Genomic DNA, 16832 nt, shown 5'->3' on the forward strand with positions numbered 1-16832 from the left:
TTCCATCTTATATTCAAGGGCTGATACTTGCTCCTGATCGTTTTGGGATGTCATGGTGCCAGATAAATCATGTTCACACCAATGGTCTGGGCAAAATGCTAATGGATCACTGGCCCCACCAAGGAGAGTATGAAGCCACTTTGGGAGTTTATGCCAGGGCAAATTGTTGGCAAGATCATAGTGGTAAAATTGTTTGCTATGACGTTCTGCCAAAATTGGAGAATGGAGCCCCATGTCTGCAGAGATCATGTATTTTTAAATAGTGTACAGCATAGGATGTAGTACACTGTTTACCAATGTGATTATCCTATTGACAACAATGATGCCTTCAATAGGAATGTGGAATTATCATCACCGACTCAGAAATGGCAGTGGAGATGGGCCACACCTTTTGCTTTAGCTAACGTTTGTTTTTGTGTTTGTGCTGGGTGGGTTACTAGGTAAAGCATCTGGAAATGTTTTTTTTATATTTAGGCCCTATATAAATTGAAAGTATTAGTACTATTATTGCAGTACTCGTGCTTTCAGTTATTAGTCGGTGGATTCCACAAAACATTGTCAAAGTAACATTTGTTCAATTAAACAAACAAAAATACAGCCATAATCAATCCACCAATGGATGAAAGCCTTCCTAACACTAGGTCAGTCATGGGTTGTTGTTTTTTTTGTTAAATCATACTTCACCACACTGGTCAATACAGGGTGGTGACGAGGACGGAAGGTCGGAACGGTTCTAATATCCCTCGCTTCTGATGTTCACCATGGCCAGGAATCGAATTTGGGTTGCCGAGTTCATAGCAGCGTGTTTATCACTGAACTCCCACTCATATCCAGTGGTACGAGTGCTCTTATTTCCCAGAAAGCAATAAACGGACAGAACTCTTTCAATAGTTCCACGGAGCACAAGGAAGCACCGGGCGTTTTGGAAGCGGGGAGAAGACGTACGTGCCTCTAGCCACGCACGGCGCAAACATTTCTCGTGTTTCCTCAGCAGCTCCCAACCGGCACCATCATTTCTGGCAGGAACAGCACGGCACGGCAGTGTTTGGACATAACGGGGCTTTGCGGTGGAGGGAGGGCTTTTTTGTTCCCTGCCTTTGAAGCCAAAAAAAATGGTCGTAATCTGCACCACACTTTCATTTTCCACCATCGTAAAAGCATAATACTTGGTCTACATTTCATTCACTGTCATATGTATTGTAGATATAACTACGCGTACATTTCCGTACGTTGTGCTTGTATGTTCATATACATACCGTTACCATACAGATAACCGATTAAGGCAGATTTTCATGCAGATTCATTGGGCTCTGGATCGCAGTGTGTGGCTAATGGTTGTACATATATTTCGAACGTAACGAAAAGACCGCGTACACAAAACTAGCTGATGCTCATAGTGAAAATAAATATCTGAAGCACGCTGACACATGCACGATCGGCCAAATACCGTGAGACACCAAAAACCACATCAGCAAAACGATGCTCAAATGCCCACCCCCGGCCATTTGGCATTGTCCTGTCCGTATATAACGCTACCATTATTAGCAGATTTCAACTTTGTCGAGAGAGTCGAGAGAGTGGTGGTGGGGTGGGGGGCGTGATGGGAATCTTTACCATACCAGACGGCACCACGGACACTTTTGGACGGACGATTGGCGAATGAGAGAATGCCGTTTGCGTTGAGCCGAGGTTCGGGGCTTTGTTTATAGCCGCCAGCGTCGGGGATACCGCACGGGCGTACAGTTCACGGCGAGCTTGGCGGTGGCCACTGCTCTCTTTAGCAGCCACAGACGCGCCGAAACAGGCCGGTCCCCCGTGCCAAGCGCATGAGCTCACTGCCTCCCCGATTTATCATGCCCGGGAATCCACGGCTCTGTTTTCACATTCGGATCGCTCTCAATACGACCCCATTCAAAACTTCACAACAAGCGAAGGGTGCACTGGGTACCCGGCCGTCGCACACTGTGGCCCAACTGCTTACAGCTCAGCACACATGAATAGGGGCTTTGCGGAGAGTGTTTGGATGCTGGCAATTTAGTTCCTCTCTATGGGACCCCTTTTTGGCAGTGCCTAAATGGTGAAAAAAGTATTGGCTTTAACCCTTCGGCAATAATACAGGTGTTAAGATGTTCAAACACCATATAGACACCTATGGCAAGGCATCCAAGTCTGCATTAACCACACATGCTTGTGGTAAAACATGTTGGGAAGGGTAAAGATAATTCTTGTTTCATAATTTTGATACTGGCAAAAAAGTATCCCATAGATAAAACTGCTCAACCCGAGCTATGAATGCATTGACTTCGTGCTCTTTGCCTTTTTACGTTCTCTGGTCTGACGTTGGTCAAACAAGGCCATATAAAAAGCTGTCCCTGGTGTAGGCCAATCAGTTTCAAAGACAATGCGTATACTACCAGAGCACATGTTTGTTTGCATGCCTTAGCACAAGCGTGTGTGGTTCATGCAGACGTGATGCCTCGCAATAGGTGTCTGTTTGGTGTTAGAACATCTTAACACCTCCTGTGTTATTGCAAGAAGGGTTAGTAGAGCCAATTCTTTTTTCATAAAATATAGGTCCTGTTTGCTGGACAAAGTTCGCCATGAGGACCGATCCTACAGCGAATTAAAAATATATAATATAAGCGAGAGCCGTGGGCGATGAAACAAGATGCTTATTTGGGCACAAGAGGATCTGAACTATTGTTCAGCAGTGCTGGCAGAGGAAGCAGGGTGGGCAGGAAGGTGAAGGAAGGGAGAAGGGTGTGGTGTGAAACTTACAATCATATCCTTTGCCAGGGCACAGCCTGAATAAGCGTTGTTAATTTAGTCAAGCAAGGGACCTTAAAACATTACAGTGGATTTTTCCTTGACCCTGCAATGTAAAGGTCACCGACTGGCAGCACATGCTGTGTTTAGTGCGTGTCACTTCATGATCACTGCGGACTGTGTGTACCTCCTCAGATATAATAATACCAGGGTGACCTTGTGTCCATCTGAAGTGGTCGAGTTAGTGAAACTGGAAGAACGTGTGTATGAAGAGCCAGCAGCACAACAACGCGGCGCTCAACAAATATTGCCGCCAGTGCTGCCTCCCCAATTCATTCTGGTTACACAACACAAAGTGGCTTCATTATATTCAGTCGGAATTAGGCAACACTCGAGCCATACGAAACTCAGCCACAACATTACCTTTGGCAAAAGAACCGCGATCGAGCAAAGCGCTACGAAAAATGAGTCCCAAGCCCCGCGCGGTGAACCCTGTTCTGGAATCACGGTGTGTGTGGGGGGGGACGCGATGGGGCCCCGAGGCCCTGCAGACTCATCAAATCCAGCGGGCCCTTTCTTCTCCCTCCAGAGTAACTGTACACGTGTCTGCCCTCGCGCCGTAACGCTACGCAGCTTCAAAGCCAAACGCGGACATTTGTCAGGAGCATACGCTCCACAATGGCGGTGCCATCAGTAAAGGCCCTCAGGCCCAAGTGACCCGTGGCAGCCATGGTGGCACTCTCTGCAGTAGCAGCTATGCCAGACATTCCTCCCTTCCTTGGGTAACTGGTTTGCGGTTTTAACGTGGCCGTTTGATCTACGCTCAGTGTTACACCCCGAACTGACACTTATGAACGAATGCCTGGCCCGGGCTGCTTTTAGTGATGAAAGTGAATGTTTCATGGTTTCAAATTAAAATGATTAGTCGGCAACTTTAATGTGTAAGAGGTTGTAGGGGGGAGGGGTTATTCCATTGTGTGAACATTTAAGGTGTATTCTTTTTTCTTCCATCATGGCACGAATTGGAAATGGTACTTTATAAATATTCAGAAGGAAGAAATTGTCTTTGAAAAGGATAAAGATACAGCCCTACAATCGCTTTGTCACGCCATTGCTAGCGGAAGGGCTTCCACATGAGGCAGCTGTTGAGAGCCCCTCTAAAGGGCATTTGGCCTACTCTTCCACACTCACCAGACATCTTGAAAGAGGTGGGAGTAGCCACACTTCACACCACCACATGCAATCTGCAGATTTGACTAAGTGTGGTGTATCATCTGTACAGACACAACACCATTACACATTGGGTTACATGGTTTCTCGCGATACGACTAATCAATTCACTAGTTATCGCCATGCTTCAAACGCGGTGAATAAGAGGTACATTGTGGTTCGCCAAGCCTACGAGGCGACTGCAAAATACCACACGGAGCCCACAAGAGTGTGGCGGCACTTGGAAGGTAGGTGTCATCTCTCTCTCTGTGGCCTGCGGGTTGTAAAGCTATTCAATTTCAAACTGATATCGCAGCTGCAAAGAACTGGCTGACGAATGTCTCATCATTCATAGAAAGTGTTAAGAGTCGGTATGTTGTCGCCCTTGGGCAGGGCCAAACTTGTCTCTGCAGTAAATTGGTGAGGGCTCGTCAACATCAAGCCCCTGAGGCGGCAAAGCAGTAAGCAACGATGCTATAGTGGCACTGGTGATTCCTAACGAGCATGAAGTCGCCACACAGTTGTCTCGTTGTCGTGCTGCTGTATAACATAGAATGGCCGCAGTGTTGACTCTTTTGAGTCAGTGGTCTAAAACAAGGCTGTGTGCGTCAAAACATGTCGTATCGTGACGTTCTACTGAGTGGAGATCGCGAGAGGGCAAAAGAAGCAGATGAAGGCAGTGTTTCAGTTTCAGTTTTTCAGTGTTTTCATTTATTTGGTATAACCCTGTGAGCCATTCGGCTTTTGAATCGGGTGCAACCGCAACAAATAAAAACATGAACAACGGAGGAGATGGCGGGATGAAATCAAAAGATTTTTGGAGGCCACTACTGCACCGGAGCAACTAAGGAAAGGAAGGGCTGGAAGAAAATGTGGGAGACCTTTGCGTAGAAGTGGAAATATACAGGCTGACAAGGAGAACAAACAAGTGATGTCACACAGCATGCAAGGCATGATGGGGGGAATAATCCTATGGTCACAATGGGGCATATTACTGTCTGAATAAATCACCTTGTGTGCATTATTACTCTTAAAGAAGAATCTCCTGGAGGTTTCTTTTAGAACCTAGAGCTTGATGACAGCAACCGGGGGTAGGGGGGCGGACCACCGCTTGATGGAGACGCAGCGCCTGCAGAGAGACCTCTACGCGACACTCCTGAGGCTGGCCGAAGCGAAAGCTGCAGCGCATCCCAAGAGCGATGAAAGCAGGTGGACATGGCTCCCCCAAAGCCTCTCAACCCCACAGGCCGTCTGCCTCCGTAAAGCCACACCGAAACCTGAGCCGTGGCCAGCGGGAATCAAAGAAAAAGCTACTGCCCGCCTGCCTGCCTGCTTGCTTTCACGGCCGGTCAGGTCAAAGTTTAAAGGGCATCTTGAGAGAGACAGGGGAGGGAGGGGGGGGCGAAAGGGACACACACACACACACACAAAAAACCCAGAGGCACTTCTGAAAATACTGTAAAGACCTCAGCCATTAAGCACGATCTCTCAGCATCCTGAAAGTAGACCCCCCCATACCCTGTGTCTGCACCCTCCACCCCCCCCCCCCCACCAGCTTTTTGGAAAATGACTCTCTAACAAAAGTACGCACGAGGTGACGGACATCCTTCCTGTCACATCTCACTTGTGCCGTTCATTCACACTTCGTGACGCCAAAGCACGAACCAGTCACGTTCCTCTTAATGTGCAAACATGCGAAGAATGCCAGGCCACTCTAAAAACACCCCCTCGCAATCCTCAGCCTCAACGCTAAATTAAAAACACTAAATAGATTTGTTTACATTTCGAAAATTCATGGTGCACTGCGTATGTAGCCATTCGCAAGAGCTGACGGTTTACTGAGACTCTAAGAGCGTGTTGGTGGAGAATAGGATCGTCAAGCGTGTGTTCTTGTGCCTTTAAGACATCGTATACTTCCCACCCACTCGTGTTTATCTTACGAACATGTTTACCTTGTGAATCTAAAAAAAGTGCTACATTTCCTGAAGTGATTTTTCAATGTTTCCTCCCAAATAGAGCGGCAAATGACCCAAAGGTTTCTTGCACACGCCTTGTTGTGCATCCGTTATGGGAAATGTATGGAGAGGAAACGTTTGTTGTTCCTCAATAATGGCACGGACTCGAATGCAAAGTTATTTCAGAGATTAAAACAGATAAATACTATCCACGTATTACAGTTACAAACCTACATTGTTAATATCCCTGTAAAGTGGATTTGAAAGATCAATGTAACGTCTCGGAACCAAATAATGAATCAGTTAACAGACCAGGTCCCACATTCCAAAAGTAATTACAAAACTATGATTATGCTAGGTAAATAAAACAAATCATATAACCAAACTGTTACATAAACGTTTTTTTTTTGCTGACAGGCAGAGATTGTGAATTCAAATTTAATTCCTATACATTTGTAACTCGTATATAAAGTGCATGCAACGCTGGTTATTGGCTGCCTGTATCTACATTACATCACTCCGGTAATTTGGTTTATATTCTATCTCTGAAAGTGGCAGGGCCTTGTCGTTCAGAGGGAGTGCTCTTTGCTGCTAATAACAACTGGAAAACCAGCAGCCCTTCATAACAACTTTCACTCTACCGATGAGACCCAAAATGCCAAAAACCGGTCCAAAGTTGTGCTTGCTCATAATGCCAATGCTTTTAAGCTTATTTTAATTAACCAGGTGAACACCTAGAGGCTCATAATCTATACAGTACATATTTAACTGTATATATTTAGAAACATAATGGAATTGTGTTTCATAGTTAATTGCATATAATCGCGTTTCAATTGAGAATTGTAGATTATTAAAATGACCTTTAATGACTTAAAAGGTACAACATGCCTGGCTGGAATGAAGGGGGGGGGGGGCTCTTATTGTAGGAGGCAACCCTGAGGGTGGCTGAGGAAACCTAATTGTTGTTCAGAGGTAAACATTTATTCAAGATAAGGCCCACAATGGCTAACCCTTTATGGTTTAACCTAGGACCCTCAGCAATTGCGATTATCTTGAACAGATGTATCCATTATGCCTTTTAAAAATAGTGCACCTTGTAAAACCACTGCTTAAGAGGCCTTGTTTGACCATACTTCATCACACTGGACAATGAAGGTTGTTTAACGGGTTGGCAAGCGGTACCTAAGACCGGTTCAGATATCAATCGCCACTGATGTTCGTCGTGAGTCGAGCTCAGATCGCCGGGGTTGATATCGTAGTTCCGTTCTGCCGACTGCTTATTATGAAACTTGAGTATTGTTAATAAAGTCTACATGTGGACAATGCTGCTGGTGTTTTGCATGCCAGCCGTGTGTTTATCACATTGACTTCAATGTGGCAGCAGGGAAGTCGGTTCTGAATGTCGCGCACGTTCCGAATTGAATGCGACACGACCACAGCAGCAGCAGCAGCAGCAGCAAAGTGTTTAAAACCCTGCGGTGTAAACGTCGCAAACATCTAAAACAAGGATCCCGAAAAGCTTAATGATGCACACGACGGTGCAAGTAGTTTGGTGATCTCAAAGTGTCGCAAATCTCGTGGAGACAGAGCGAAGGACGCCGCTTTACGCGGTGATCAACTTCAAAAGAATGAAAAGTCTGGTGAAGAACCACAACTGTGGCCACCCTTACTCACTCATCCCATGGTTAAACACCCCCGGACATCCACTCTGGTATCATCTATTCTTAGTATGAATCCTTGCAGTAACGAAAGCTTCAAATCTAGAATCATCTACTCTTTCTAGCAAAACGTAACATCGTACAAGGAAAATGCTGTTGTTAATGAAATATCATCAAATCTCGCGCACACCAAAACGAACGTGCAACGACAAATGAATCCGCAATCGCAACGCGATGAGAAGAGGAAGAAGAACACAAATTAAAATGCCACGGGAGAAAGTGACAGCACAAATCGCCGATCAAAACTCACCCTTGAAACCAAGGAGCGTCCCGTTGTTGTTCACGGCGTCAAAGTATTGGAGGCTTAGGAAGTGTAAACGGTGCATCATCGCTCTGGGTGGAAGGACGCACACAGCAAGAGGGATTTAGGTGTCCTTCTGGATGATCGATGGAACGAGACGAGAGGAGTGTAGGGAGGTTGTTCGTTTGTTATTTAGATATACAAATAAAGAAACCCCTGGCACTCCGAACACGGTCTTGGAAGAGCCACTGAATGAAGATGCTGGCCCGGTTGTTGGTGATGAGTGGGAGCTGCAGCAGCCGGGGTCTTCCGAAGAACAATGTTGCAAAACGAATGAAAATCCCGTGGTCTTTGTTGGAGGAAATGATCTCCCAAGATCTTCCCTCCTTGTTTTGTTTTGTTCCTCCCCCCCAAAAAAAACCCGACTTTATTAATTTATTTCCGCTTTTTTAAAATATCTTCTGCTTCGGCGTCTTCCACCCTTTTCAAATTAAGACTCGCCCAGTGATGTAATTTTTTTTTTTCTCTCTCTCTCTTCCCTTTCCACCTCCTCCTCCCCTTCTCTCTCTCTCTCTCTGCAGTCCCTCTCTCTGTCTCGCCCTTAATGGCCACGGCCCCGTGCGCTTGGCTGATCACAGAACGCAGAACGGCAACAGCAGCAGTATGGAAGGGGCCTCCAAAGGCAGCGTGGACAAAAAGCAGGGGGCTGTACCACGGGGCGGACCGGGACAGGGGGAGATGGTGGTGGTGGTGATGGTGGTGGGGGGAGGAAAGCAGAGAGAGAGAGAGGGCGGTGTGGTGGGTGGGTGGAGTGTCGTAGGGGATGTGGATGGGGAGGGCAAACAGCACTCGGCTCTGATGTCAGCCCGTTGGCTTTTCCTGCTTCTCGGCAGGGGGTTTGGGGGTGGTTGGCAGTGGTGAGGGCCGGGGTTAGAGGGCACGCACGGTGCTGCATTGCCGCACGCGGTGGCTGCTCTGCAGTCCACGTGACAGAAGGGAAGTTGCCGGCTTACCAAGTTACGTTTGATACAAATCTATATATTTATATGATAATTGTTTTTTTACCCTTCTATCTGGCAACAAAACTGACAAAACTGTTGCCAGATAGAAGGGTAAAAAAACAATTATCATATTTTTACTGGCAAATGAGGTTCCAATGGTATATATTTATAGTTGACAACGGTGTGGCAAGGTTGGGCTCTCTGTCTGTTGGTACAGGTGACAGATTTTCATCACGAATGACGGTGGAAGGGAGGTGAGCGGTGGCTTTGCCCACTGCGCTATGGACCTGGCTCCATTGGTTCGCTTCCTGAACGTGGCTAACATCAATATCGAGTGATGTGTCAACCGGTCATAACTGAACCTCTCTCACTCACACACACGCGCACTTCATGGGCCCTCATTGACCAGCATGGTGAAGTATTGCCAAGCAAACCGGCGTGCAGAGATCTTCGCACCTCCAATTAGCATGGTTGGCTACATACGGTGCGAAAAAAGTTCAACATATACCGTTGGAACCTCATTTGCCAGTAAAAAATATGATAATTGGATTTTTACCCTTCTATCTGGCAACAAAACTGACACTTTTTTTTACAAGGAGTCATGTTTGCATAGACCACAATACCTGCAGTCATAATGCAAACAAAAACATAACTCTGATAATGTATGCACTGTCCTTGAAGTTGATTGGTCCACACCCGAGACAGCTTTCCTTAGAGCCTAGTCTCACATGGGTTGGACCAGATGACGCCAAAAAAAGCAATTATCAAGTTCACCATATATTGGCACATGGCTGTAACGAATTTAATTTGTTTAACTTATGCAGGATAACGCTAGAAATTATGGGTATTCATAACTCATAAACCTCTTAGGTACGTGGTTATTTCAGAGCTATCACTTCGTAAGTGTGGGTATTCTCCGTGTACTCAGCTCTGGTTTCATCCCATGTCATGCTCACACTCCTTAATGAGATTGGCCAAACATCGCAATTGCAAGACCCTCTTGAAAAACAGTCTTAAGACTCAGGCGTTCCTGGATAAATAAAGGGCATTAATTTATGATTGCTATGATTATATACATTTAGAGATTAATCCTCACTCGATGCAATTAATTGCCCCATTTTGATGGCTACAATTCCATAAAAGATTTATCCTTACACTGGAATGAGTGTGTGGCCATGAGTGGCCGTAGAGATCATGGGAACCGATTACTATACATTTATTACGCGATTCGATACATTTGGATGAACGTAATCAATATATTAAAGTATTATAACAGTAAATGTGTCCTTGAACTAACACTATAATCAGCTATTGTTTATCCTCTGCTGAATGAAGGCCTCTCACAGTCGTTTCCATCCACAACTCGTCTCGCTCTTGCACAAGAGCTTAGCCCATCGATTCTTCTCCATGGTGGTCTTCCTCGCTGTTGTGTTTCTCTCCTTTGACTGCCATTCCTTCACCAGTCTTGTCAATATCCCATTATCCCTTAAAGCCATTATGTGTTCTACCCAAACACACTCACTTTTCCCTTACAGTCAATATGGTGTCTGTCATTTGTTAAATCCTTTATATTAAGTTCGCTTGCTTGCTTGCGCGCTTGCGACCGTGCAAATCTGTCGGTCGTTTTTTAACCCACTTCCCGTGATCCAATCGAGCTGACATTTTCCACGCAGACTCGTTGTGCGTGACAATTAATGTTCGTGAAATTTTCCCCCCAAAATTTTACACTTTTCAAGAAAAAAAAAAGATATTTAATTACCAATTGCTTAATTGTGGCAGGCAATCATCTGACCCATAGGTGGCAGCCATCTCAAGCCAGAGGACGAGAGGACTCTAGCCGCCACGCATATAAAGGGTTTATAGTGAAAAACTTTGTTTTTACGGGTTATACTTATTTTTTACCATTGACTCATGCGTTCCTCTGTATGTCTGTTCGTGTCATTACAAGCATGCGCGTCTCCTTCACAGTATTGCGCATGTTTATGGCTTGCATTACCGAAAACACTTACTACGTCACTGTCGGAGTTTTGTACGCAAACAGCATTTTCCTCCCCCAAAAGTCCATGCACACTGTTGCTCAAGGGTCATATTTCATATTTCCCCAAATATGACACGTCCTGGAAAGAACACTTTTACCCACAACCGTGTCGTCATGGACAGTGTTTATAGATGCGTGCCATTCTGGGTATTGCGCAATAGCTTCTAAAAATATAGGCATGATTGATAACACGAGAACTTTGGAATTCTTACCAGATGCCAAGGAATACTTTTCTCTCGTGCTGTAATGCAAGCTCTACCTTTAGTGTTTATGAACTTAAGCCCTGCACCAACATATGGTGTCTGCGGCATATATATACATGCTACATGATTGCATAAAGGACCATCTGCCTTCCAGTAGCACACAACTTGTCATCAGCAGATCCCTTTTTTATTTTAATCGGTGACCAGCTGAAAATGTGGTCATTGTCATTCCTGTTTTACAAATGTGACTCCCAGGAGAGTTGGAAGAAAGTCATTGAGGCTAATAGAACACTGAGTTTCTGGAATGATTACAGCAGACGGGACAATATGACTCACTTGGAATAGCCAGCAGTAAAATGATCAAATATCGGCATTAAAGGGTTGTTTTTGCGTAAAGCAAGAGGATGGTGACAAATGGATGCGAATGAACAATGACCGAAAGGGATAATTTGCCCGAGAGTAGATCCACCGCCTTAGAGGTAGAGCAATGAGATCCGCTCATGTGCAGCAGTGAGATGGATTGTGGCATCATACACGATCGACAGGGATGACGGCGACGGCATGGGAAGACTTTCATCCGGCAGTGGCTAAACAATAGCTGCTGATGATGATGTGCAGGACTGAAATACATTCTAGCATCGCAGGAGTTTGAGGGTTGCCTCGGGTGTACGGAGGCCTTAATCAAGCGGTGGATAGAACATGGCACACAAAGAATAGTGGAAAATAAATTCCAAGCTTGTCGAATTACGGCACTTTGCTTTGCATCCCGCGTACATGAGCACAGGTGAGAGCCCATTGAGCGATAACCGTGTCCTTTACGCACGGGGACACCTGGAATGCCGAGTGAATGAATGATGTGGGATATTTGCTCCGCATACCACACCGGAGGGAACGCGGCAGCTGGCCACGAAACCCACGACGCTCGCAGAAAGGCTGCGAGCTAAAAACAGACCAACACCCCCCACCCTTCCCCCCCCAACAGACGCCCTTAATCCCGCCTGCTCACGCCAACACCACTTTTAATAATGCACTACGTGGGTGCTTTTGTGACCGGGTGCTCTAATTGTGCCCTAAGGGAAGCGATGGGTGTACTTTATGCTCCTTTCGCATCGCAAAGGCGATGGATATCTCACCATTCGCAGCCTTTTTGTCTATCCACTGCTGGGTGAAGAGCCCCATAAGCCGTGTACATCCCTCGTGGTTCTGCAACTCCACAACGAATCTCACTCCTGCACATCATCAGCCATGATATATCTACTGCTGGATGACGCCCTCCCCAACCCGTCAACATTCGTCACAGTTCCTGCCATGCCAAATTCACAATAAGTGATCGTATTACTTTGTCTAAATGGCGGTTGTCCTTGGGGCAAATACTCTTCTTTGTCTACCCAATGTATTCACAAGTCTCGCCTATTGGACATTATTCCTTCCAGCCATAACGTGTCCTACCCAAGCCCACTTATTTTCCTTAACAGTTAGCGTACTCATTTGGAACCTCCTTTGCCAGTAGCAAAATATGATACTTGTTTTTTTTTACCCTTTTATCTGGCAACAATGCAAACATGACTCCTTGTAAAAAAAAGTGTCAGTTTTGTTGCCAGATAAAAGGGTAAAAAAACAATTATCAGTCAACGTATTGTCTCTGTTTTGAGTCCGTTTCCTGATCCAGGTGTTCATTTCTCTGTAATTTCAATCATGCATCTCTCCATGCATATTTGCGCACCTACTTTCATCTGTTTTCTATTTTCAACCACGGTGTCCATATTTCTGATTGTAAACATTCGTGTTTTCCCTTGGCATTAAAACAGTAATAATAATGACATTTTAGATAGCGTCATTCATGCAATTGCATCCCACAACGCTGCACATCAATTATCCAGTTCTGTTCAAATTGAACTCTCTGAGAGCATTCAATTCTAGGTAATTTTCATAATCCGCCTTACTTCATAATTGTGATCCACATTAACAGTGCTCAAAATCGCAAAGGTCACATGAATAAACTACACACATGCGCCAACAAAGCATGCAGCGCGTTTATGCAATGGCCATAGAGGAAGTATGACTCATTAATTCAATAGAATTTTCACGCTTTTTTTCGTGAGCTTGTTTTCATTTAACAACGCGTTTCATCGCGTCCTCCTCCATGCGTCCGTTACATAACCGCCCTTTCTGTGGCTTAAATAATCATAACAACAATTGCGAGCTGTGCCAATGTCACTGTTTGATGAAGGGTCTCGCCAAACCGTATCGATCCATGAGGCTTGTCTTTACCATGCATCGCCACGCTGGCCAGTGGCATCTTGGTGAGGCAGGGGGCGAGGGGTCCGGTTCCAGGGCCAGTTCAAATGTCACTCGCCACTGTTATTAGACGTGGCCAAGAATCGTAACTCACATGCAATACCTTTCTTGATATTAATGTGGAAATACGTTGATGTACGCTCATATCTATTAAAGATGTCACAGCCTACTGAACGTGTAATCTGTACATAGTACAAGCTTACAAGGCAAAGATAAATGTGTATAGATAATGTATTACCTATATATTATTGCCCCCACAACGCATCAAAGCGAAATGTTAAATGATTCCACGTCGCATTTATATATTAATACCACACATTATATAAAATAAATATGACGGAAGATTGTAAGATATCGTTTTATGATAAATTATATGTTACAACGGAATTACACGGATGAACACACGGATCACATTAACTGTTGAGGAAAGTTGAGTGGGCTTGGGGCAGGCCATGTTGATGGCCAGTGGACAAGACTGGGTTACGGAATGACAGCCAAAGGAAAGAACACTCCTAATAGGACTAATGCGGCGGACATCGAGCACTGAGATCAGCTCACATGCGTATCTATGCGTGTGTGCGTGCATGTGTTTACATAAACTACCGTAGCTAAGACTATTACCGTAATGTGTATATATAAGATGAAGTGAAATCAGCTCGTGTGCAAGGAGTGTGAGATGCATTATGACATCGCAGTGACACGAGGGATGGCGACCGCAGCGTGGGGAGGTATTAAAGAATCCAACAGTGGGAAGACAATGGCACACTTTGATGATGATAATAATGTGACCATGGGTTTTTTTTTTGCCTGCAACGAAATAATACAATGCGCAAAGTCTACAACGCAACAGCCTGTGCACGAATAGTGGTGACGTGCATCCATTAAATAGCTTCTCCGTGACAGCTGGCTGGCAAGAACGACCCCCAACCCACCAGCCCCCGCCGTGACAAAAGGCACGGCCGAGACACGAGGTGGGACGTGGCCCGAGGCAGCCCCTAGGGCCCTAAGTCCACTAAGGCAGGTGATTTGGCTGCCCGCCCCTCCGTATACCCCGTCCCACCCACCCAACCCTTTTTCCAGCCTCTGGTGAACAATTAAGAGCCAATGTTATGAATGGCTCCAACACAAACATTTTATCAAGAAGTCAATAAATAAATAAAAATACGCCATTGTTGTATTGTAAGAATGATCACGTATCAACATCTGTTGGAACGCTCTCAAGCCATAAGCATCAATGAATTAGCGCTATCCATCTGTTTTGTCTGTCTGTCCGTCTGTCTGTAACATAGGAGGACCACGATGACGCTCGCAAAGATGGGCCAATATAAATGAAATATTAGCATTATAAAGTTGCGTTGATATTATGGACCTGATGTATCGAATTTTGACTTAGAACTTTCGTGACTGCAGGAATTCAAACTCGTGGTTCTTTTACCGAAAGAACCAAGAATATCTGATGTATCGAGTTATCGCAAAATTAATTGCTTTCGAGGACAAACACACGCTTGGAAGCATTACAGAGTGGATTGACAAACGGATTTAAATTACTGATGTTTACATAGACTGTAGGTTTTCTACATGTAGCATATATCTTCCAATATATAGACGGACGTGAATTATGTAAACTCTATCTTCTTGGTTCTTTCGGTAAAGTCACGTAGAAGGGAAGTAATAAAATAATAAAAATAAAACATAATAATTATGTTTTATAATAAAAAATAAAACATAAAATAATAATTATAATAATTATGTTTTATTTTTATTATAAAAAATCCGACCAGGTGGCAGTAGACCACGTGGCTCACAATCAGAAGGTTGCGAGTTCAATTCCTGGTTGGAGGTCGACTCATCCCATCATCTCTTCAGGGGTCGTTAAAATAGATACCACGATCTACGTATTAAAAAGCCCTATATTTTAAAAACCTACATTTTAAGTGCCACATTGTGGGGGAGTCAACAGTGGTGGTCCTCTTCTTGGTTCTTTCGGTAAAGTCACGTAGAAGGGAAATAATAAAATAATAAAAATAAAACATTTATTATTCTCACGTTTCGGCCACAACGCAAGCAGCCGTTTTTCACCTGAGGACGGCTGCTTGCGTTGTGGCCGAAACGTCGTGAGAATTATTATGTTTTATTTTTATTATTTTATTACTTCCCTTCTACGTGACTTTACCGAAAGAACCAAGAAGATGAATCCCTGTAGTCACGAAAGCTTTAAATCGAGATGTAAACTCTAATAATGTTCCAGAAAAGGCTAATAATGAGAGACGTGGCCGACACAACGTGGAGGAAGGGTCCATCATCCAGCAACGGATTGGCAAAGTTGCTGTACATGTACACATGGACGCATGTCCACAACCCCCTTACAATTTTAAAACAGCCGAGATACAAAAGTAAACGGAAAAGTACGATATCTAGTATTTGTTTTGGACACGAGTTCTTTTGACAATACCGCTAGAACTGGGTTGAGCCAGAGAAAAACTGGCTCAGTCCAGGAGGGCGTGGGGATTTTTGTGTGTATTTTAAATAGCTGTGTGCTTTAACACGTAGGCGTTCGCGAAAAATATCATCCATAATACAAGTTTTTTTGGGTTATATCGCGTAAATATATAAATGTGTCGTTAAACCTGCCACCACCCGACACAGGCAATTGGTAAGGTTTGGCACGTTAACAGAACGTGGCCAATTCCGTCACTAGTACAGCACACCGGTGTGTTGGAGAGCCAAGCCACAACATTTACAATCTGAGTACGACGTTTCGCCAAGCCACAACATTGGCGAATCGTCGTACTCAGATTGTAAATGTAATTACTGGCGAAACGTCGTACTCAGATGGTAAATATTGTGGCTTGGCTCTCCAACACACCGGTGTGCTGTACTAGTAACGAATTGGCACGTTCTGTTTACGTGACAAGCCTTACTAGTTGGCTGTGTCGGGTGGTGGAGGGTTTAACGCCACATATATTTACACGATTTAATCCCCCCAAAAAAACCTGTATTATGATAGCTGTGCGCTGTCGGTTCATTTCTTGAAATAAATCAGAAGTTGGCAAAAAACGAGAACCTAGCCACGTCACAACTTGCTTCAACGTGTTGTTGTTAGGCAAGTGTTACGGGGACTCATTCTCTAGATTTTTCAGATGTATTGGCAGGGACTGCCCTGAAGTGCCATGACACGGACTACACCCACCGATAAAATGTGGCATACCAACATCTTTTGTTGAGTAACCCTGACTAAACATACTGTAATTTATCAGTCCATCAGCATATATGGGCTTTCCAGACCAATATTACCCAACAGGATTTAATATGCAAGGCAAAAAAAAACAACACTCTAGACTGGTATTGGACATGTTTCTGTCTCGTTCGCAGAAGCAGGTTGAGTTATCACCCGTGTAACTGT

The 16832-nt window shown here is 44.7% G+C and overlaps 1 protein-coding gene across 3 annotated transcripts in view; it reads right to left on the reverse strand.

The window, feature by feature from the left end:
- Positions 1–16832, reverse strand: part of VGLL4 (vestigial like family member 4) — a 44909-nt gene that overhangs the window by 27128 nt on the left and 949 nt on the right. The window contains exon 1 of one of the 3 annotated variants that reach the window (XM_061551954.1): positions 7899–8619. The exons of the other annotated variants lie outside the window; for them this stretch is intronic. Within the exon in view, the coding sequence (XP_061407938.1) occupies positions 7899–7977 (79 nt within the window). The 5' untranslated portion in view covers positions 7978–8619. Of the gene's footprint in view, positions 1–7898; positions 8620–16832 lie in introns of those variants that run through there. 3 annotated transcript variants of the gene reach the window in all.

The sequence above is a fragment of the Lethenteron reissneri genome, chromosome 15 (genome assembly GCF_015708825.2).
Source record: "Lethenteron reissneri isolate LAM-NWPU_2019-01 chromosome 15, ASM1570882v1, whole genome shotgun sequence".
In the NCBI taxonomy this organism is placed as follows: Eukaryota; Metazoa; Chordata; class Hyperoartia; order Petromyzontiformes; family Petromyzontidae; genus Lethenteron; species Lethenteron reissneri.